The 22889-nt window shown below is 42.2% G+C and overlaps 1 protein-coding gene across 4 annotated transcripts in view; it reads right to left on the bottom strand.

Annotated features, from left to right (window-relative positions):
* Positions 1 to 22889, bottom strand: part of septin9a (septin 9a) — a 72224-nt gene that overhangs the window by 4010 nt on the left and 45325 nt on the right. For 3 of the 4 annotated variants that reach the window (XM_079746067.1, XM_079746069.1, XM_079746068.1), the window contains 7 exons: positions 10486 to 10704; positions 8675 to 8803; positions 8177 to 8258; positions 7782 to 7919; positions 2421 to 2538; positions 1361 to 1456; positions 798 to 894 (listed from right to left, as the gene is read on the bottom strand). In XM_079746067.1, the coding sequence (XP_079602193.1) occupies positions 798 to 894; positions 1361 to 1456; positions 2421 to 2538; positions 7782 to 7919; positions 8177 to 8258; positions 8675 to 8803; positions 10486 to 10704 (879 nt within the window). Of the gene's footprint in view, positions 1 to 797; positions 895 to 1360; positions 1457 to 2420; positions 2539 to 7781; positions 7920 to 8176; positions 8259 to 8674; positions 8804 to 10485; positions 10705 to 22024; positions 22092 to 22889 lie in introns of those variants that run through there. The other variant, XM_079746070.1, reaches the window with a different exon arrangement.

The following is a 22889-nucleotide window of genomic DNA, read 5'->3' as shown; positions in this document are numbered from 1 at the left end:
TTGGTTAGATCCATAATGTCTGCAGTCTACCTGTAGGCATCCCTTACCTGCTCCTTAATGACACGTATCTGGAACCAGTGAAAGTTACTTTGGATAAACAGCTAAATTAATGTAAATGTAATCTGCTTAATGACATTCATCATTTATTACATTTCAAACAAATATTTATAGTGGAAACGAGCGTCCAACAAAGAGCAGAAGTGTTCTTTTTAAGTTGTGCTGAACTGGTGGAGACAATACAGCACTCTGGGACCACAAGGGGCCCATGGATCTGGGGTGACTGCTTTGTCTGTTAGTGGTGCTGGAAGAAGGCGTCACATGGGGAGGGGGCTTACGAGTTCCTGCTGCTTTAAGAGCCAACATATTTTTATTGGCTATGAGAATATCTGGTTACACTCTGTTGTCGCAGCTGTGTGATGCCAAGTGTTTGTTGTTAGGTTAAACAATTCTGAATAAATAAATTACATATTTAAATAATATAAAAAACTGAAAGACTGGAAAAGGAAACAAAATACAGGAATCTCAAATAACACAATTGAAAAGTTAACGTGGGGAGATTAAAATAAATGGGTTTCATCTGATAAGCTTTACTTGGCCTATTATTAATGACACACTAAAATGTTCCGCACTAAAATTTCAAAATTATAATGAGCCCAACTGTCATGATGATGATGATGAAGGATGATGATTGATGATGATGATAGATGGGATGATGATGACGGATGATGACGATGATAATGCAGACAGAGTGCATAGAGAGGATGAGGAAGAGGTGGAGGAAGAGGAGGAGGGTCTACCTTCAATGGTTCCCCACTTGGTCTTCCGTCCCAGCAGCCTGCGGCCATTCACCTGGTACTCCTGGTCACTGCCCACCACAGCAAATGGAATCATTTCCTGCAAATACACACAGACAGTTCAATGTTAATCATACATAACACTTTATACACATTACTAGCAATAGTGCTTGTACGTCAGAATGGATTATGGGATTTTTGGTTGGCAATACTGTGCCATTTTTGGTTCCTTGAGAGAGTTGTAGTAATTTAAATCCTGAATAAATGTAAATTTACCATAACCTAGGCAAATGAAAACGTTGTTTGTCTCGCATGAGAAATGGCAGTTGCAGTTTCAAATATGACAATGCCTCAAGTTAATGACAAACCATTTCAAGATTAATAACCAAGAATGCTCCTATACTTGAAGTGGTCATTGCGGTGTGAGGGCATGATATACAAGCCTATATGAAGCTACAGCAGGAACACATGATACTGTACAGTAGCCTTGAATATCTCACATGTGAATACTTGCATTCACACAAACAATTGGCACGTACGTACGCACACACTCGCGAACTCCTCACCCTGATCTTCTCGTTGATCATCCTGTCTTCTGCATCTTCGTCAAACTCCTTTTGTGGATACACATCAATTCCGTTGGCACGAAGCTCTTCCCTTATCTGGTGAACACATACACAGGATGGTAATGAAAGATGACCTATAAAAAGGTGCACACGCAATCACAAACACAAACAATCATAAGTACACACACACACACACAAACAAAAAAGACAAGAGAAAGTGAAAGTGAATAGGGAGAAAGAAGAGAAAGATAGAAAGAGAAAGTGAATAAAGTGAAGCGAAGTGTAAGGGTTGAAGTGAAAGTGAAGTGAAAGGAAGAGGAGAAAGTGAAGAGAGTGAAAAGAAGAGGAGAAAGTGAAGTGAAAGGAAGAGGAGAAAGTGAAGAGAGTGAAAAGAAGAAGAGAAAGTGAAGTGAAAGGAAGAGGAGAAAGTGAAGAGAGTGAAAAGAAGAAGAGAAAGTGAAGTGAAAGGAAGAGGAGAAAGTGAAGAGAGTGAAAGGAAGAGGAGAAAGTGAAGAGAGTGAAAGGAAGAAGAGAAAGTGAAGTGAAAGGAAGAGGAGAAAGTGAAGAGAGTGAAAGGAAGAGGAGAAAGTGAAGAGAGTGAAAGGAAGAAGAGAAAGTGAAGTGAAAGGAAGAGGAGAAAGTGAAGAGAGTGAAAGGAAGAGGAAGAAAGTGAAGTTGGAGTGAAAGGAAAATGATAAAGTTGGAGAGAAATAAAAAAGTCTGGGTAACAAAAGGAAAGGGGACCGTAATATCCTACTCAAGTAAAAGTATTTTGATGAAATTCAACTCAAGTACTACCCAGGTTGAAGTAAAAAGTAGATAATTAAAAACTGCGTTCACTACAAAAAATTTGACTTTCAATTCAGCATTTTCATTCAGCATTTTCATTTCATCTCCAAGCAAACACTAAATAATGGAAGGACTAAAAAAAGAGTATCTATTCATTGCAGTACTAAATTAGAGAACATGTAATTGTAATTGCAATAAGTTAATTTACACCCCTAGGTAAGGGTATAATAACAAACAACAAGTAGTGGAGGTGATAGGAGGGTGGGGACACCTTCTGCTTGAAGAAGTCCCTCTCCTCCAGGGTGAGAGTGTCGGCCTTAGCGATGACCGGGACGATGTTCACCACCTTGCTCAGACGCCGCATGAACTCAACATCCAGCGGGCGCAGGCTGGGGAGAGGGAGAGAGAGAAAGGGAGAGGGAGCCGGAGAGAAAGAGAAAGAGAGAGGGGGGAAAGAGGCAGACACAGGGAGATAGCAGAAGAGACACAGGGAGAGAGACAAGCACACAGACAAGATTTTAATACTTACACTAGAGTATTTTGAATAAAAAAATCATGTTTTACCAAGTACAGTTTGTGAATAAAAAACATTTGGGGTCACACAAACCCTGTTTTAGGACAAAATTAGCGGGAACAAATACCAACTATTCCACAGTAGAGGGCAGAGGTTCCTGGATACATTTATAATGCCTAAAATTCTCTTCAAAACTTGAAAGGGGTAGCAATGCCTCTCGTTTAAAACAGTGTCTTACTTCATGGATATGTTCGGTTCTGTGTATTTGAAGCCAGAGCAATGCATGTATTGGAAAACATGAGATCAACAGGGTCTTATAATGAGGCTGTGAGTGAAGATGTCATTGATGAACACACAGGCACACGAATGTGTGTCCCTACACACACGCAACGCAGTGGGTGTAAGCTGCCCTGCAGCCATTCAACCTCTGTAAGACTGTAAGGTTAATGTGACAGCTGCCATAATGTATAAACCAGAGACATCAGAGGACATGTCTCAGAGACCAGGTCTGCTACCCTTCCACCCCCATCTTCAAGTATTTAAGAGCAAGGCCAAGAGCCAGGAAGACTATCAACAGATGTAAATCCCTCCCAAGGTTCAGTCTCAGCCGCCTGTGTGTGCGCACACACACACACACACACACACACACACACACACACACACACACACACACACACACACACACACACACACACACACACACACACACACAGCATACTCAGACATGGCTTGCTGAGATACGTCAACTCAAAGCCTGCCCAAGTACACAAACATCCATCAATGTGTTCAGTCCACCCTATGGATCCCCATTTTATGGACCAAGACCCTTCTGACCTGCAAGAGGGGTAAAACCAAGAGAGAGAGAGAGGGAGAGCAAGAAGACAGAAAGAAAGAAAGAAAGAGATTGAGGAAAGAGGATAGAGATAGGGATAGTGAGATAGGTTCAGAGATAGAGTACGAGATAGAGTCAGAGAAGAGTCAGAGAAGAGCCAGAGATTAGAGTCAGAGATAAGAGTCAGAGATAGCGTTAGAGTTATGGATAGAGATAGAGTTAGGGCAAAGCTAGAGAGTAAGCTATAGGAATGGACAGAAAGAGATGTGTAAGAGAGCAAGAGAGAGAGTGGTTGATATAATCCAGATGTGGGCAGCTGTAGGAGGTCTGGGGGGCTGTTTTAGATCTCGACCCATCTTCATAGTGTTCTGTGTTGTGTAGCAGTGGGGGAAAGGGGAAATAGAGGAGATCTCAGGGTAAGTATTGTATGCATGCACATATATGCATGTCCACATGAATCTGATATGTGTTCATGTATGTATATGCAATATGTATGCGTATTTACTTTACCCTTCATCGTGTTCTACATTATAGAAACAACCTAACCCACTTTGATATTACACAAACAAGGAAATTAACCAGATAAATAATAATATCTATAATATAGCAGTGTGGCAGCAGGTTAGAAGCCAAGTTCTTAATGAAACTAAGTTATGTTGCACGTGTAATCCACTGGCCCAGCACTCTCTCCCCTCTAGAACACCGTTATGTGGCCTTGACTGGGGTCACATCGCAGTGTTTGGCCCGGGAGTCATGCCCCTCCCCTGATTTCCAGTACGAAAAAGTATTTATCTTTATTATCAGGATGAAGATTTTCTAAAATCCAGCATCCACATGCCAGAAATCACATCAAATTCTATACTTCTGTCCACATGCCAGAAATCACATCAAATTCTATACTTCTGTCTGATCCCACGCATGACGTGTTTGTGTGTGTTTTTTATTTGATGTTGATATTGTATGGTAGTAGTATTATTGGTGTATAGTGTAGTGGTCTTTGTGTAGTGGTGGTAGTCTATGGTACTAGCCAGTGGAGGATTGGTAATCGGGAGAGTCAGGGGAATTCCCGGAGGGCCGTTAATGTCTCGGGGCGAGCTGCCGGGCTGAATACTGCAGGCTAACAACGTTGCGTTTATAAAAGTTCCTTGCTGCGCCATCCCGTCAGCCTGCGCTGTGCGCCCGCAGCCTCTCACTCACTGTGTCCCACATACAAACACACGCAAGCACTCAAACTGTTAACGTCGCAACCAAGTCTATATACTGCTGAGGTGAGCCAATGAATGGCGCCTCCCCAAGTGGCCCAGGTGTGCCTGGGAATGCAATTGGTCAGAAATATAAAGACGTACCCCTATGACAACATTGAACTCTCGTGCAGGCTGGTAGAGAGTGTACAGATTCTCCTGGGAATGGTATAGACATTGTGTTGAAAGTGATGGACATCAAAAAGAAAGGAGAAAGGTGGTACCGAGAAGGCAAGATGTAAAAAGAAAAAAAACACTGGAGGATGCAGCGAAATTCTGATTCCGAGCATTGATTAAAGACGCTGCAGGTGAAATGCTAGGAATTAAAGCAGGAAGCTTGGAATTTAGTTATAGCGCGACGGCCAGCTTGGCCATCGCCTCAGTGCCGTAGCCAGGATTTTTCAACAGGGTGGACTTTTGTGAAGTAGGGTGGGCCACTATTGTTTTGCATAATTTTTTTTGATTCCGATAGAGGCAGTACAGCAATTGACCCAAAATTAAAAAACACATGATTTCATCACAGATCAGACAATTAATGGCAAATAATAATAGGCTACATTGATAAATAGATCAATATTCATCCCGAGGGGAATTTAAGGCACAACATGCGTGCATGCAGGTTGAGAAGGAATTGGGGGAAAGGAACTTTGGTTTTGACTCCCTGAAGTCCAGACATAGAGGAGAAGCGAAGTCACAACTTTTCTCTGTTTTGGGACCCATTCCCCGTTGCTTTACATGGGGAATGGGTTAGCCTAGCGATTGTAATACTTGCACTTGGTTCTATGAACATCTTTACTGTACCGACAGCGATATATTGTTTCACTTCTTATGACAAATGTACTTATTGTAACAAATGCACTTATTGTAAGTCGCTTTGGATAAAAGCGTCTGCTAAATGCCCTAAATGTAAATGTAGAAAGGGATTGTTGCCGATGCGGACTCCCGGACACCCGCGGAGCTCAGCTCCAGGAGCTCCTGGACTCCAGCCGGAGCTCCCGCCGGCCCCCGGAGCTGAGCTCCCAGGGCAGCTTACTTCCGCCGGAGGAGCTCCGGGAATCCGCAAACGGAAACAATCCCTTTATCCTCCATGTCGCGGTTCTTCAGATTGGACTTCAGATTGATGTGGAAATACAAGAGACCAGTGTTCGGGTAGTTACTCAAAAAAAGTAATTAGTTAGTTATTACTAGTTACTTCTGTAAATTGTAGTGAGATTACTTTACTAGTTACTGCATTTGAAAAGTAACTTCACTACTTATTACTTTACTTTCCCGTTTCTTAATTTACTGTAGATACATGGACAAACATCATAGCCCTATCATCACTTAGTGTTTATTGTATAAATCTATAAAAAATAGCATATAAAACCATATGAAAGAACAATATCCCTGTCTGCACAAAGAAATGCCTCACTGTTAAATCCACAAACTACAGGATAAAGTAGGCTATGGTGAGGTCAATCAGTAGCAAAACACAAGTTTCAAAACAAAGGCTTTGGGAAACATGAGAACAAAAATTAAGTGGTCAATGAAAATTATAAAAAGGTCACTTTATCCCATACAATTAAAACAGAAATGCATTTAAGCGGCGGTGACACATGCTGTTACTTTATGTGGTCCAAAGGCTGAATGAACCTGATCTATTTCGCAAGCTATCGTAAGTGTGTCTTCCTCTCACCCTCTTGCAGGCAAGAGCAGCCTTCTCAAGCTTTAAAGTAATGCTGTCTATCCAGTGCACCGTCATTCCTAAGTAACTTTTGTTGTTGGCGGACCAAATGTCCGCAGTGGTGGACACATGATCCAGGGAGGACTCGAAAATTATTTTGAACTTCGATTCCATGTCGGTATAACACTTGTTCAGGTAATGGGAAAATGTTTTCCTGTCGGATGTTGGGTTGCGAGTCGCGGGTATTTTATCTAGTATTTTATCTTAAACTGGGCGATTCAATAGTCAACAGGGGAAGCATGTATTCTACAATGAACCCTGCAACCAGCCTGTCTTTCTGTGTTACTTGCTTCTGCGCTCCAACACTCCTGCCTATATTACCACTCCTTCGCACAAGCAGCTACGTCACTCAAATCGATCGCTACGGCAACGTGCCGAGGCAAGCAGGCGCTGCAGACACACAGGCAGCACGCATGCATGCACCACAACAGATCAGAACTTAAACGTAGGCAAACACGGTTTGGGTAACGCAGGAAAGCGCGTTACTATAGTTTAGTTAAGTAGTGTAGCTCCCGATATTTTAAATGTAATGCGTTACTTTACTTCGTTACTAAAAAAAATGATAGCGTTACCCCAACACTGCATATATGTTCAATGAATAATACACGCAATGAAGAAATGTTTTAAGAGTACATCTTTCTCTCTCTTATTCACTCACTCACACACACACACACGTTATGTCTTTTTCACTGATCCAAGCACTGCAATACAAAAATGTGAAGTAACTTGTAATTTGAGTAACTTCGTAACAAAGTACTTTGTCACTCTTACTCAAGTAGGTATTCCAATTGGAACATTTACTTTTACTCAAGTAGATTTTGAAGGAAGTAATTTTACTTTTACTTGAGTATAGTTCTTCAGTACTCACCACTGCTAGCATGTATAGCTGTTTGTATGTTAGCGTGGTTTAACGTGGTGGTAGTGGTGTGTGTGTAGTGGTGGTAGTGTATGCTTCTAGAATTTTGGCTTAGCTTAGGAGGTAGAGCAGGTGTCTTGTAACCAAAAGGTTGCTAGTTCGATCCTGGCTCCTCCTAGCTGAGTGTTGATGTGTCCCTGAGCAAGACACTTAACCCTAACTGCTCCTGACGAGCTGGCTGTCGCCTTGCATGGTTGACTCTGCCGTCGGTGTGTCAATGTGTGTATTAACCTATATAAGTCGCTTTGGATAAAAGCGTCTGCTAAATGCCCTAAATGTAAATTTACAGCTTTGTGTATGTTAGGGTAGTAAAAGCATGGTGGCGGTACTGTAAGTTGGAGGTAGCATAAGAGTTTGTATGGTTAGCGTAGCATGGCATTGGCTGTAGCGGACCGGTGGTTCTCACCAGTGGCCGGTGGGGGGGATGAAGTATATGCAGCAGTGGACCCTGGAGTCTGGGATCCTTTTCTTCCTGTTGATGTTGATCTCCTCCTGCAGGTAGGCCTCGTACTGGTCGTTGATGAACTTCATGATGGGCTGCCAACTGAGACACACAGGAAGCACAGAGGGTAGCGAGAGGAAGGGAGGAAGCAAGAGGAGGGGAGGATGTGGAAGAGGTGGTCGATGGGAGACAGACAGGACACAAGGACACAAGGACACAAGGGCAGGGGGGGGGGGAAGCGGGGAAAGGAAGCGAGAGAATAAGGCAGAGTGCCATTGGGAGAGTCAAACATTTCAATAACAACAATAACAACAATAAGTTTACTGCTTGTGAAGAACTACAGCCATACTAGTAAGTACCAGTTTTCGTTGTTGATCTGGTCTCCGAAGCCCGGTGTGTCAATGACTGTCAGCTTCATCCTCACACCCTTCTCCTCCACATCTACCACACACACACACACACACACACACACACACACACACACACACACACACACACACACACACACACACACACACAGGTTAATAATAACCTTGATTGGATGAGAGAGGAAGGGAGAGGCTATCAAAAAGAGAGATTTGGGGAGAAATTGAGTAGGGGAAGTGACAAGGAAAGAGTCGGGGAGAGAGAAATAGAGAGCAATAAATAGAGGGAGTAATGGGAAGATCATTGTTTACAGAGAGGGAGGGAGGAGGGTGTATGCGTTGGGAGGGCTGTTATGTGTAGATGGAGCAGGCAGCAAGAAAGGGGAAGGCAGGGCGTGGAAGGTCAGGGGTGTGTGTATGTGTAGATGGAGCAGGCCGTAAGAGGAAGGCAGGGCGTGGGGAGGTCAGAGGGGTTGTGGGAGAGGTCATTACCGTGGCTGATGGACTTGATCTCCACCGTCTTAGGGATCTTTTCCTGGGCCGTGGCCAGAGCAGACTTACGGCTCACTTTGGACTTGAAGAGCGTATTCATCAGGGTCGATTTGCCCAGTCCACTCTGCCCTGTGAGCAGCACAGAAACAAGAAGATTAATTTTATAGATTAAAGATTCAATACAATGCCATACAAATGGAAGTCGTGTATATACCCTGAGGTAGTGGTTGGAATAGGAGTGTGCTAATAACAGTGATATTTTTTATCGCTATGAGGTCCGTCAAGAAGCTCATAGCGATGTTGGCTGGAGCTCCATTCCCCACTATAGTTTAGTATCTTCAGTAAGCCTGTCTGTTTTTTTTTTCATTGAAGACAACTTAGTTCAACTCTTTATCCCTTATAACTGACCGCTACCCAAACAGTCCATCCAAGAGATGGCCTAGAGTTCACCAGAGAGAGGCCACTGGTTTCCATACTGTCACACAAGTATGGAACTTGTGACTCACATATGAACTCTTGTGACTCACATAGGAAGTAAACAGCATTTGAAAAGTTACTAGTAAGACTGCATTTTGAGCAACACAAAGAAATATGTCATATGGCAACAGGGGCATTCATTTGGTACGAACAAGTCTTGGGTTTCAAGCTTGACCAATTTATTGCCATTGTAAGGAGGGACTGCAATTCTACATAATATGCACACACAGAGTTCAAGCACATACAGTTTAGAGTGTATGCTCGCTTGTTCTATGTAAATACTTTTATCTTTATGCAACTTTTTTTGGCCTTCAACATACTACTAAAACTATATGGATATTTTCAATAAAATATATTTTTAACATTTGACTACTTGACTCATTTATTATAATAAAGTGCATTGTGCATAATGTGCAAAAGACAAAGATTGCACGATAGATACATTTATACACACAGCGAAATATCAGTTATGTATATATATATTGATTGTATATCCTAAAATAACCACAGTGACTTCCCCCCCGACCTACTGGTGGGGGGGGGAAGTGCTGTTGAGCATGTTCAGTTCTGTCTCCTGGGCTATAAGCAGTGTCTGTGACTGAGGCATTTAATTTGACGAGAAAAAGCAGACGTACCGTCGCAATGTTCTTACTATCCTATAAAAGCAAATGTTTTTTAACAGAAAGAAAAGAGCATGTGTGCTGGGTCTCCTCTGTAGGTGTGTGTATGTGTGTGCTTCAAGGTGTGTAATGATGAGAAGGGTGTGGTGGAAAAGGGAGAAGATAGGTGTTTTCAGAGCCTGCAGTTTGAGGCTGCTTATTAAGGAGATTAAATCTTTCCATACAGGCTTGATAAGAGAGGAAGACTGGACGCGTACACTTTGCTGTTATTCAGAAATTTCACTATAACCCTAAACCTTTGCTTCTTGACAGGCGAGACCTTCGAGGGTGTCTGTCCTTTAAGTATAAAGCCCTTGAGCGTCACAACCTGAATAGAGAATAAACTCCCAGACATGAGATCATGAAAGATGCAGAACAATATTCCAGGGGAATCACAAATATAAGCCAATCAAAGCTTAATGTTAAATGACAAATGAGAGCAAATCTGTAAAGGAACTAACAAATAGTGTCAAGATCCACTGAAAGTGCTTCTTGTTTACAACTTCAACTGTATTATTTATTATCTTAAGTCATCGAAAGCGACTTCACAACTCATCGAGATACAGGTCATAATTAAGAAGCAAGTATGGTCAAGATACAGGTATCTCTTCTCCAGGCAGACTGCAGACTGTGGACACTCGTGTTGGAACCCAGCAAAACATGGATCCAACTCACCCACGACCATGATGTTGAGTTCGAAGCCCTGCTTCATTGCCTTCTTCCTCATCTGCTCCAGGATGGCGTCGATGCCCACATAGCTGAAGTCCAACACTGGACCTCCACCGACGGCTATTTTCTCACTGTAAATCCCCCCTGACCCGGGGGACATCATCGCCTCTGGCGCCACTGCCAGCTCCGACATGGTACTGCGGTAGCTGATGATCGCCTCTGACCCTGCAGTCGCCAGCAACCAGATGATGGAGAGAGAGAGAGAGAGAGAGAGAGAGAGAGAGAGAGAGAGAGAGAGAGAGAGAGAGAGAGAGAAAGAGAGAGAGACAGAGAGAGAGAGAGAAAGAGAGAGAGAGAGAGGAAATACATAAGAACGTGTGGAACCATTGACATAGGTTGTCTTTTTTTGGGGCTAGACAGTTGAGTTAGATTATGATAGGCAGACGGGAGGAGATGCCAGGGAGAGTGAGGAAGTAGGGCAGGGGGAGAGGGTGGGTGGTGGGAGGATATGCTGGAAGTGGGTGAGTGGGGGGATAGTCTGGCTGGGTGAATGGAGGTAAGAAGGAATGCTGGAGAGGAAAATGCTAGAGCTAGGGAGGGACAGGGGTCAATGCTTTAGGACGAAAAACATTTCCATTTCCTATGTGGATGGTACTGTACTGTGCTGCTGGAACACACCCTCATGAGAAAAGCTTTAAAAACACCAATATAACATACAACTCTGTAATATTTCAATTTCAGCTAGCATGTCACTACAGCTAATTGAAATACAGCCAATGATTTTTATTTCAAATTCTGCACATGTGGCCACATACAACATATATTTTTCAGCCCACGGAAATTCTACCTCATAGGTGCTGCTGGGTTGCTGGCTCAGCACATACTTTGTTCTACATCAGAAAGAGGATGTAGGGAGCCCAGCGATGCATTTTCACCTTTCAACCGAGACATCCAACAGGATAGGGGCAAAGTGCCTCTCACAGCCAGGAACATGCATATATCACCATCATTACTTTTTAGATGACTCCCTATAGATTTTGATTTTCAATTGGGCTACTTAAACTGGTAGAATTCACTTGTGCAATCCATATTGCAGGCATTGACGCAAACTATTAAGCATCTGGCGGAAGCCACATGCCTGTCTGTGGCACCAACGTATGTCAAAAAGTGTTTACAGATAAACCCACCATAAACCAGCTGAGCAGCAGTACAGACTAGTGCGTTACAGGCTGTTGCTGGTCCCCGTACAGGGCCTCCGTTGACAAGAGAGCTGGGAGATACCCAGTGATCACTGTAACTGAAACCTCAGCCACTGCACACACACACACACACACACACACACACACACACACACTTCAGAGAAGTCAGGGCAGGCCGCCAGGAATTTAACTGCCATTCGATTCCAGTAAAGGCAAAAACTTCACCTTTAAAACGATACCAGAGTGTACAGCAAAAAACGAAAAACCTGACGGCAAAACAGACTCGGAAATAAAGAGAGTTTCAGTTTTTGATTCTGTTGCTCGAGCGGACAATGAAAGCCCAGTTTGTAGTCGATCTGGTTTGCATCTAATGTTGTATTGATTTGGAAGAAATTCCTGCGGCTGTTGGCGCTGCTGTGGTTAGAAACTTGATTCTGGTTTATATTTGAAGTCTTTGTTCCAGTGTTCCATTTAGTTCTGGGTGCGTTTTGTGTGGGAAATCGTTTGCTGCGCGTGTGTTCGTGTGTGTTCGTGAGTGTTCGTGTGTGCTCGTGTGTGTTCGTGTGTGCCCGTGAGTGTGAGTGTCTGTGTGTGTGTGTGTGTGTGTGTGTGTGTGTGTGTGTGTGTGTGTGTGTGTGTGTGTGTGTGTGTGTGTGTGTGTGTGTGTGTGTGTGTGTGTGTGTGTGTGTGTGTCCGTGTGTGTGGAAAGGGAGCGGTAGGGAGAGCCACCTAGGAAAGCTCTCCTGGCCTCCCCATCCTGTTCCAGTCATCGCTCAGCAACTTGGAGGAGACGTCCTCCAGCTCCACTCCTCTCCATTCCTACCCCCTCCCTCAGAGCCATGCTCTTCTTTCCCCTCCAGAAACACACAATTTTGTTCTTTGTTCTTACGTGGACAAGGTTCGAGATATAAGTCGAATTCTAATCGAATAATTCCAAATTCAATTTCAAAACTGTTGACGTTGCTGTGCGGCTTACGATGTTGGCCTTTGGTGTTGGTTGGGTGCCTGTGTTTATGAGATTGTTGCAGTACTTGTATGCTTGTCTTATTCCCGCTTCTCCATCTCTTCTCTGTTTATGCTATTCATTTTCCTGCTCGTTGTTTCAACCAGACATTAAATGTTTTTCAGTTTTAGGGTAACCTTTTTTCCCTCTACTTCACCAGCTTTTTTTTAATCCCCTTTCCACATTGACCATTTACAGTTTTTTTCATATTTACGATACACCCTATAGCTGTCATACTGTACAGGTCCATCCCATTTTAGATCACTTGAATGGTTTATGAAATGAATAAATAATGCTGATATCAAATAAACTAGGATATTCAGATTCTCATAATAAATGAGAACCAGATCAGACACCAAAACCAGAATACTTTGAATTCAAAATCTCAGCTGACTATGTACTGTAAACTGAGATGCTAGCCGCTAGCTGAGTGCCTTATACTAGGCAGGGCCACCATCACATGAGGCTCTGCTGTAGTCCAACAATGCAATGGCTTCAAAAAGCCTGCACATAAAGTGAGCTGGATGCAGGGATAGCTTTGCAAAGACACTGGCCCGACTCAAATATCAGTTCAAAGTTAAAACAGCGGTAACCAAAGGACCCTGAGGCAAAGTCTCGTTGTTCAAGGACCATGGTGTTATCCAACCATGGATTATATAATTGCATTTTATGCTTTTCTCAAAAGCTTCTCTTAGTGTAGCACATGTCAAAATACTTTTTTGAGAAAATTTGGGACCTCATTTATCAGGGGGTTTTATAGTTTATGGCCTAGTTTAGCAGACATCCTTCAATACTTAGTATGCTAAATAGTTTAATAATTTGTAAAAATCTCAATACCTTTAATTTCCTTGTACTACGAGAAACTCTACTACTTGAAAGCTTGTGGCTGTTATAACAAAATAATAAAGTTATCAATGTAATCCTCGATTTCTTTGCAATTTCTTCCTCACCCACCCACAGGGTATGGTGAAAAGGGATTGAGACAGACGGATACAGCAAATTGTTTCTAGAGGGACAAAAAAGGAGTAAGGTATACGATATAAACACACACACGCTTCTCTCCGAAACATGACCTCTGCACCAGTTAGGAGATGGCGTTGTAATGGATTAATGCATTTCTCCTAAGCCAAACAGAAAAAAATATATATTTTAGATATTAGGAAAACAGAATGAGTCACAGAGAGAATTTGCCATGAGCCTGTTTTCAATTACAGAACCCCTCCTTGTTTTCCCAATAGTACGAGATAGCTTAGCTTAGCTTTTGTTAAATACTACAAGCAGTCCCCTATGTTAGAAAGAGCTTGTGAGGGTTGGTGTGCGTGCATGCGTATGTGTGCCGGGGTGTATAAGGGTCAACAGGAAGGGTGCTGAAAAATATGGTTGGAAAAGGCTAACAGAGTAGAGCCAAGAAAAGAGGAGCGAAGACGGCAAAGATAATAAAGTATATGGGGAGCTGAACATTAAGAAAAAGGCAAGAAGAGCAAGAAGATATAGCCGGAGGAGGAGAGATTTAAAGACATGATTTATAGGACAGGATGGATGGGAGGGAACAGAGAACATGTTTGGGGGAATTTAAATGCGTTACACTTTGTCCCCATGAAAATTCCTCCAGAAACCCCAACAGGCTTTGAAATAGAGCAGAAAACTCTGAAGAAGACAGCCAGCTTGACGTGTCACTGTTTAACCACAGATGCCTCGCCTGTAGGGCTGGGCGATTAATCGAATTTCGAGTTTTCGATTTTTTTTTTCGAGAACAGCTGAATACATATCTGTACATTATTTTAGATTTGAACATTTTTCTTTTTGACCATTTTGTGTATTTTTTTAAGTCGAATTTTCAGGTGTTTTTTGGGAGAGACATGCTGAATAAATACATCATGTTTTCAAACTCAAAAATAATCGTTTGAATAATCGTGATTTCAATATTGACCAAAATAATCGTGATTATGATTTTCCCCATAATAGAGCAGCCCAACTCTAAGTCCAATAAGGGTTAGAGCGGGATGTGAGAGGTCCTGTGTTTGTGTCTGTCTGTGGTGCTATGCGGTCAGAGGTTATGTTCCCAGAGTGACTAGGGGATACTTGTTGGTATAGATGCCACGTAGCCCAGTAGGCGTGGCCATTCTGTGTAACCTGGTAGTTTCATCAGTGAGGGATGACTAGCCCTGGGTACGACAGCTTTAAGATCATACATCAATGACAATGACTGTTTGGGGGTGTATAATTAAAATGGACTGTACCCCATTCACATTTTGGGGTGGAACATCTCGGAGATGTCAAAGAGTTGATATGGGATTGTAAAAAGGAGTTGCCAAAAAGCTCAATTTCAACAATCAGAGGGAGTCAATCAGCAGTTCTGACATTTTTTGGCCTAAGAGCCTTTTTACAAGCCTGCTTTAAACTCCTTCTTTTTTCCCCTGCATTGGAGTTCTCAGTCCAGTAAAAACCAGGGGGGAAGAAAAAAGAGGGCAAGAGAGAAAGCACAATTCAAGAGGAGGAAAAGTCATCTCTAATCTTGAAGGTTCTCTTTATGTTGGTCTTTGAACACAACATCCTCCTACGCAAATATATGCAAGTTTGGTTGGGAGATAAGATGGAGAGAGAGAGAGAGAGGCGGAGATACAGAGAGGGCAATGAACACACCTAGGGATGGGCGATATGGCAGAAAAATTGAGGAGAAGCACTAATTACACTTTTTCTCAGACCAAGTATACATTTGGGTACTCGCTGATAACCAAGAACCAATACGAGCACTTAATAATACCGTACAGTTTAAAGAGCCAGTGAACCCACCGTTTCAGATGGAATTTGAACACTGTGATATAAAAAAAGAAAGATTTGGGCTGAGAGTTTTAGGATGGACGTGGGACGTAATCATGGCAATTTTATGATACTTTTTCAATATCGTCGTTGTGTAACTGTTATGAGTGTTATAAGCAAGGGACAATGCCCGACGAGGACTTCGTGGACTTCGCGGAGGCAACCGTCCTCTGCTGCGCGTCGGACGGTTCACGCCTCCAAGTCGTCCATTAATTCCTGATAATGGACACCTCGAAGGGCATTATCCGGCTTATACCATGGTCACTTGCGGAAGAAAATAAATTAAGACCATTAATTTATATTTTCATGCGTTTTACAATCCAAATATAAAGTTTTTCACAAGCCATAACTTTGTTTCCCTGGTAACGCCAGAGGGTTTGACTAATTCCTGGAACAACCATTACCCTCCCGTAAGGTTCTTATGCAACGGATCGTTGTTCACTACTCCAGTTATTAGGACGGACTTTAGCTACGACTTGGCAACGGGAGGTATTCTAGTCTGTCGGCTTTGACTGCGTTCCCGTTGCCATGGCTACTCATTTTTGAGACAGGCTGATACGATACACCAGCTAGCGCATTAATTGAGAACGGTGAACAGATAATTTGACTGGAACTACTTAGCAGGTGTCCGTATATCAGGAGTTAATGCACACCCTGCAGCCAATCAGAATCGACCATTCCCCCAGGCCGTGGTATAATAAAGCGTTTTTGTATATGAATTGCACCACATACCAAAGCGATATACTATGGCTTGGTAGCTCATATCTGCTTTTAGTTGCCACAGACTTCAGGCATACAGAACTATGGGGAGCTCAGGGAAGAAATTGGAATTGGGGGCGGTACCTTTATTTTCTGATTAAAATCGTTTTTCATTTTTAAACATAAAACCAAACTAAACCATCAATTCTAATTAATCGAAAAATAGTAGATAAATCGCCCAGCTCTTCCCACTACCACAAGGACTTAATTCCCATCCTCTGGGGGTAAACCCCTTGACTAGAAGAGGGGATATTGGGGGCATATTGGTGGCAATAATAATTTATTACTTGGGGTCGTAAACCCTTGTTTCCATTCTTTCATACCAATGGATCTAGAAATCTATACACTATAATATTTTTGATAATGTCCGGCGACGTTCTATACATTATCCCACTTATTACACGGCTACTTGCCAAAACTAAAAAATAACTTAACACGGTGTGTCTTTTCACAATTTATTTGTTACCAGCATTCGTAGTGTTGATCAGCAGAGAAATAGTCCGCCAAAGACGTCGCATAGCAACCGAGTACGCTGGGGTTGATAAGTTACCGGACTACTTGCGGAGTGATACAAAAGACGGCAAAAAATACACTTTCCTTGACAGCAGTCAATTATACTTAGCAACGGTGAATTATCAAATATAATTCACCGCCGGAAGTTGTGAAGGGCCCATGCAAGTGAACGGAGAGTTCCACGGCATTGAGAAGACCCGTGTAATAAGCCCTTATATTATACTTCTATACAATGAAGTGAATGTTATTACATTAATAAGCCCATGCATTTTATTAATATAAAATAAAGTCAGTGTTTCTAAATTAATAAGCCTATACATTATATTACTATACAATAATGTGAATACTACATTCATGAGCCCACAGTAAGAAACACTGTAAAGTTCAGGTTCTATGAGGAAAACCCTGTACAACACACTGTAGAGTCAACCTCTGACAGCAGTGCATACTGATGACTCTGGGAATGTGGGTTAATTGCAGTAATGAGTCAAGAATCCCACGGCTTTGGCCAGACAGCCTCACAGTCATGAAACTTCTAAAAACGGAAAGAGCTCTTTGAAGTTGTATCTGCCTAGGGCAAATACTACCAAGAAAAAAGCTTCCTTTGAAAAAGATTTGCATATTTTTGCATCCTTTACAACTATTCACCATTGAAAAAGTCTTGCAAGAAATAGAACACAAAAATTCACCAGGGTACATTTATCATTCATAGGGTAATCAGGGGCCAATACACCGGTACAGTGGCTATTAGGGCTGTCACGTTTTATTCGATATTTGAATATGCATTCGAACATGACATGCAATACCCGTAATCGAATATATAAATGATTCGATTTTTAAAGTGCATGTTGTGTAGTGCATTTTTTGCAGTCTATGCTTAGACCGTTTGGTTTTTATTTTATTGTTTGCCATCTCATGACAGCAACACGCTGCGTTGGTGGAGAAACACAGGCTGCCACAAATACCCGCTTCTCTCAACATTGACGCGCAAATACCTGTGTGTGCCAGGCATGTCTGTGCAAAGGTATGTTCTCCACCGCAGGTAACATTGTGAATAAAAAGAGAGCCGCACTTGATCCAGATCAAGTTGATAGATGGTGTTTCTAGCAAACAACATTAGGAAATTCATTTCTGCTGCTGTCTCTTGTTTAAGTTTTTACGTCATTGTTTGCGCTGTGAAATTCCGATTCCTTTTTTTTATTTTTATTTTTTCATTGCATAATTTTGTGATATGCATAGTGGCACTTGATATTGATTAAGTTGATAACCTGTTTCAACCTATTTTTTTCAGACAGGATATGGCCTAACTCCTGTTTATGTCTCCTCTTTTCATTTATTAAATTTGTGATTGAATCTCGTTACGTTTATTTATTTTTTTATTTTTGTAGATATTCGAATATATTCTTATACATTGCTTGATATTGGATATCCGTTCAAACTAGATTTTTCTCAGAAGTGACAGCCCTAGTGGCTATTGTCTGCTAGATGTTGAGTTAGCACTGGTGCATCTGTGACATTAGCCCATACACCTCTAACCCCAAACACATAGGCGTGTTTGAGTTCAAACAAAAGTCTCGGGGTCGTAAAATATAAGAAAACATTAACTTTGTCGCTTGAGTTACATGAGGCCATATATTGATATTTTTGTACATTGTATAATTTAGAATGTACATGTCTTCGTCATTCCTATTGGTCTAGCTACAAAAAGGACAGATAAAGCTGTCAACAGGTCTAGGTATGTCGCTATAGGGTTTACAAGTTTGGGATGTTTCCCAGTAAGATAACTCTGAGCTGGTGAGCGTCACCAACACGAGATGCCAGATATAGTCCTCATCCCATTCTACTTGGCTACTGTGCCCCATGAGCCATCTGTGAATTCAGGTATGCCTTATATATATTGGTTGCATAGAAAGTTTAACTTATTTCAACAAGTTACTTACTAGTTAATGCTACCAGTACTGGTTAGTACCACACACCTTAACAAGTTTTCCTGTGTAGGTCGCGTTTCGGATGCATTTTAGTGAACGGGTTGGACGTTCTCTAGACGCAAACCAAACCTTCAACAACACAGGTAGAAAGCCCTACACTTGGTTGCATTTTAAATTAATGGACTTCTTGTGAACTGCTACGCAATTACGCAACCAGTATGTAGGAGGCTTCCCATGGCTATACTGAGGCTAGAACAGTTTAGAATCCCTGCACTAAATTACCTCCTGGCATGGGATCAGGGGTAATTTAGTGCAGTGAATCTAAACTGGTCTAGCCTCAGTACCCATATATGTCATTATTCATTAGGTCACAATCCAAAATTAAATATATATTTATCAATATAGCGGTATTCAACAATGCAATCATGTACTTTTAAATACATTTAACAAACAAAAAGCTGCAACAATTTGAACTAAAGTCATTTAAATAATAAACCATTGAAACATGAATTGACATTGAAACATTAGTTAGTTCATGGGCTTTTTTCTAAAGACTAAGGTCTGGCATATGCTTTGCGACCCATTCGAAATGCTAACTTATTGGTCGCTGCCCACCAGTTCAGAATCTCTAATTTAGGGGGTACCACAACACCCTTCATTGGCCCAGTATTTGCTGCTCAGTGGAACCAGGGGGGCTTGGTGCTGCAACCAAGGGAAGCCTTTTCTATCTGGCACACACGGTGCAACGCTGCAAGACTGAAATACCCTCTATTAAGAGTGTCTTCTTCAAGAGAAGAATTTATGAAGTGATTGACCCACCTACACTGGACAAGAGGTAACCAACGGCACCCTAATGAAAACAAAAAGAATGTAGCAGAAGGGCAGTGTGAAGGGGCGTGTGGAAAACAACAACAAGGAAAGTTATCTTGCTGCTGGTTCTCATAGAGGTCAATTTACCCAAGTGCTAAAATCATCACTTCCTGTGTTATTAGGATTTCCTGCTTTTGGTTGGACCACAGCAAGTAAAAAAACGAAAAACACAAATGACTCATTACTTCTAGTAATAAAACCACCAAGAGTTGAGGGTGGATGACTTTCTCATACATCCATAGCTATACTTTATAAATCGTTATTATTATGTAAAGAATAAACCATCTCTAGACACAAATGTATAAAGAGGCAGTTCAAGGTTCCCTTTCACCTCAAACATGAAAAGTTCAGTGATTGGTATCAGCAAACCGCTTTTCTGTACAGTCAGCAATCTACTGTTATAATACAAGACTGCTTTGTTTAACAGCAGGTCAGCATACACCTGATATCCACACGACGTGCAGATTGCAGATATTGTAAAAACCACAAAAGAAAACCCGAAACCACAACAAATATGGCATTAATAAAAGGGTTGATAAACAATAATAAAAGGATGGGAAAGCCCCCCAACTTTTTTATGAAGTTGTAAGATGGGGGATATACTCAATATACTAAATACAAGAAGTCTGCTTCTTCTGGCTATACATGCTTTCCAGAGTGGTAGTTTCCTATTGCCTGCAAACCTACCCCAAGCAATTGTGACGTGGGTTTTTTCTAAGAATCCCAATGTATTTGCTCTTTCTTATACTTTCACGACTGTCACAACTGATCATATTTATTTTCAAACTCATAGGTGGAATTTCTTGGTGAGCGATACCCAAACTCTTACCGTAACAGCTAATCAGTAGAGTGCTGTAGAACTGCGACAACATCAGTGAAATACTTTGCTTTTCAAAGTCTGCGATTAACAATGCAAAGCTTGCACACACGCACAAATGCTGACCTTTTCAATGTCCCGTGCACAGCTGGTGAAAGGCCACTGTGCCTGCCCTCGTTGGGAAAACACAAGAAAGAGCCACAAAAGAGCTATTTTCCACTAACAATGTGTGTGCACATAAGAGGAACAAGGAGAAGAAAGGTTGAGAGTCAGAGTGAGACTCGAGGGATCACAGGGGCGGCTGGTGAAGGTGAAGGTTGATTGGTTGCCATGGATGCGGTATCTGGTTGGATTCTCTCAAGGGATTTTTGGATTTGGATTGGTTTGGATTAAAAAGGTTTGCCCCACACAACACACAGGTTGTCTTAAATCAGGGCTACGCACGCATGCAGGCACACAGGCACACATGCACGCACGCACGGACGTACGCAAACATAAAGGCTTTTGGTAATCTCAGTCTAACACACAGCAGTGCCTAATTTCCCATTTGAGATTAATTAAGTACATCCATCTTCTCATACAAATCTGACTCTAAATGTTTTTAAAAAATATATAAAGAGGGATGGATTTCACCAAGCTTCACTAACTTGAAGTTGATTCATTGGTTGAAAAGCAATAATTGTACTTTTCTTTCAAATAAAAAAATCTGTTCAAATTAAAAAATATGTATATATTTTTTTTCACATTTTTATGCTTTATTCATGTAGAGTTAGACAGGAGGTATGGGAGAGAGAGAGGGGAGGACATGCAGCAAAGGACCAAGGGCAGGAATCAAACCCCAGGCGCGGTAAGGACTGAGCCTTAATGGTACGCGCTCCACCCAGTAAACCACCGGGGCATCCACCGGCCTTGATACTTGAGTTGATAGTCATTTGACCCAGTATTCCTTATATGAATGCAAGACAAATAAAAATGGCACTTTTCCAACACTATCATCTATAAAAAATAAACAATCAATGCACAATGTAGTGTGTATTTAGCTACATAAGCTAACCGAACACAGTGATTCTCCATTCACTGCTGCCTACATTCTGCATGGTCATTGTGAGAGCCCTGTAGACTCACTGCTAATGTGTGTAAATTGAAGTGAAACGGATTATGACATAAACTGGAAAGCTTTTTTTCTGCACAAATACTAAAAATATTAGTATGCGCAAAACCTGAGCATAGTGTATCACACACACACACACACACACACACACACACACACACACACACACACACACACACACACACACACACAAGCAATCATTTGCCAATTCCTTTGCTTATTGCATATTAGTTTGCTAAGCCCTCAGGCTCTTTTTCATAGCTTCTTAAATATCAGTAAGGCGAGGTATACAAATAACACATGAACTGTGTGCTCACCAAACCTGATCCGAGTGGATGAACACATAACTGAAGACTGGAAACTAAGACGGTCTGCTGAACATGAAAACAAGCAAAAAACTAATACTTAAAAGAACATGACGTGACTTTCTACCTTTCCCTCAACCATCAAACTCAATCGGGCACCCACACAAACACAATAACAACACACCCACATATTCATCCCGGTGTGTAGAGGAATGCTCACCGTATGGCGTGTGTGTGTGCGTCGTCCCCGGCAGAAGCACAGCTCTCCGATGCGAGAGACCAGAGTCGACTGCTCTCCCAAAGCCCACAGCCTGCTTCCTCCCGCCCACCAATGTCATGTGACAGAGGACCCACAGCAACAGGACACACCCACTTCCTTTAGACACCAGAACCCAACCCTCCCTCTGCCTTCCCCAAAACATTCCCTCCTACCCTTTATGTACACAACATAATTAAGTGAGGCCAACTAAATTATTCAAATTGAAAATAAAAAAAAAGAGTGGCAGAAGAACAAGATGGAATGATTAGCTGGAGAGATGGAGGTAGAGTGTGTGTCAGTGACACACACGCACAATAACTTTATCCAGATGTGAGGAAGAGAGGAGAGGTTGATAGAATAACAATACACAAATTGGACAAGGCATGAAATAGGAGGAGAACAACGTTTAAAGTGTGGACGCGCCTGGGCACGTGCAAACCCCAATTACCTGGCTTGACCCTGGCCATAGCCCCAGGAGATGTGGAGGGGGCCTCCCTCAACATCCCTCTCATTCCAGCATCACCATGATGGCCAACCTGGAGGCAGACTCCCACCAGACTCAAACCGGCTGTACTAGGTGTGTTTTACAATGTAGGAAAACCAAGAAAAAAGCCCTGTCATTGTGTTCTACTTCCCTTTTCATCTCGCTGCTCTCTGAACCGTTTCCTCAACAGAGCAGTAAAAGCCCTGTGTTTAGCGAGGAGACTGCTGCGTGGATCAACCGACGCCTGGGGCTTACCAGGCCTTGGGACCTTGGAAGGGAGGTTTCTCTGGAGCTGTGTGTCGAGGCTGTCTGAAATCCCTGTGGCAGTTGGGGGACGTACTT

Source organism: Pollachius pollachius, assembly GCF_949987615.1.
Source record: "Pollachius pollachius genome assembly, chromosome: 11".
NCBI classification, from domain to species: Eukaryota; Metazoa; Chordata; class Actinopteri; order Gadiformes; family Gadidae; genus Pollachius; species Pollachius pollachius.
The sequence above is the reverse complement of the archived record's forward strand: the minus strand, read 5'-3'. Positions and strand labels throughout refer to the sequence as shown.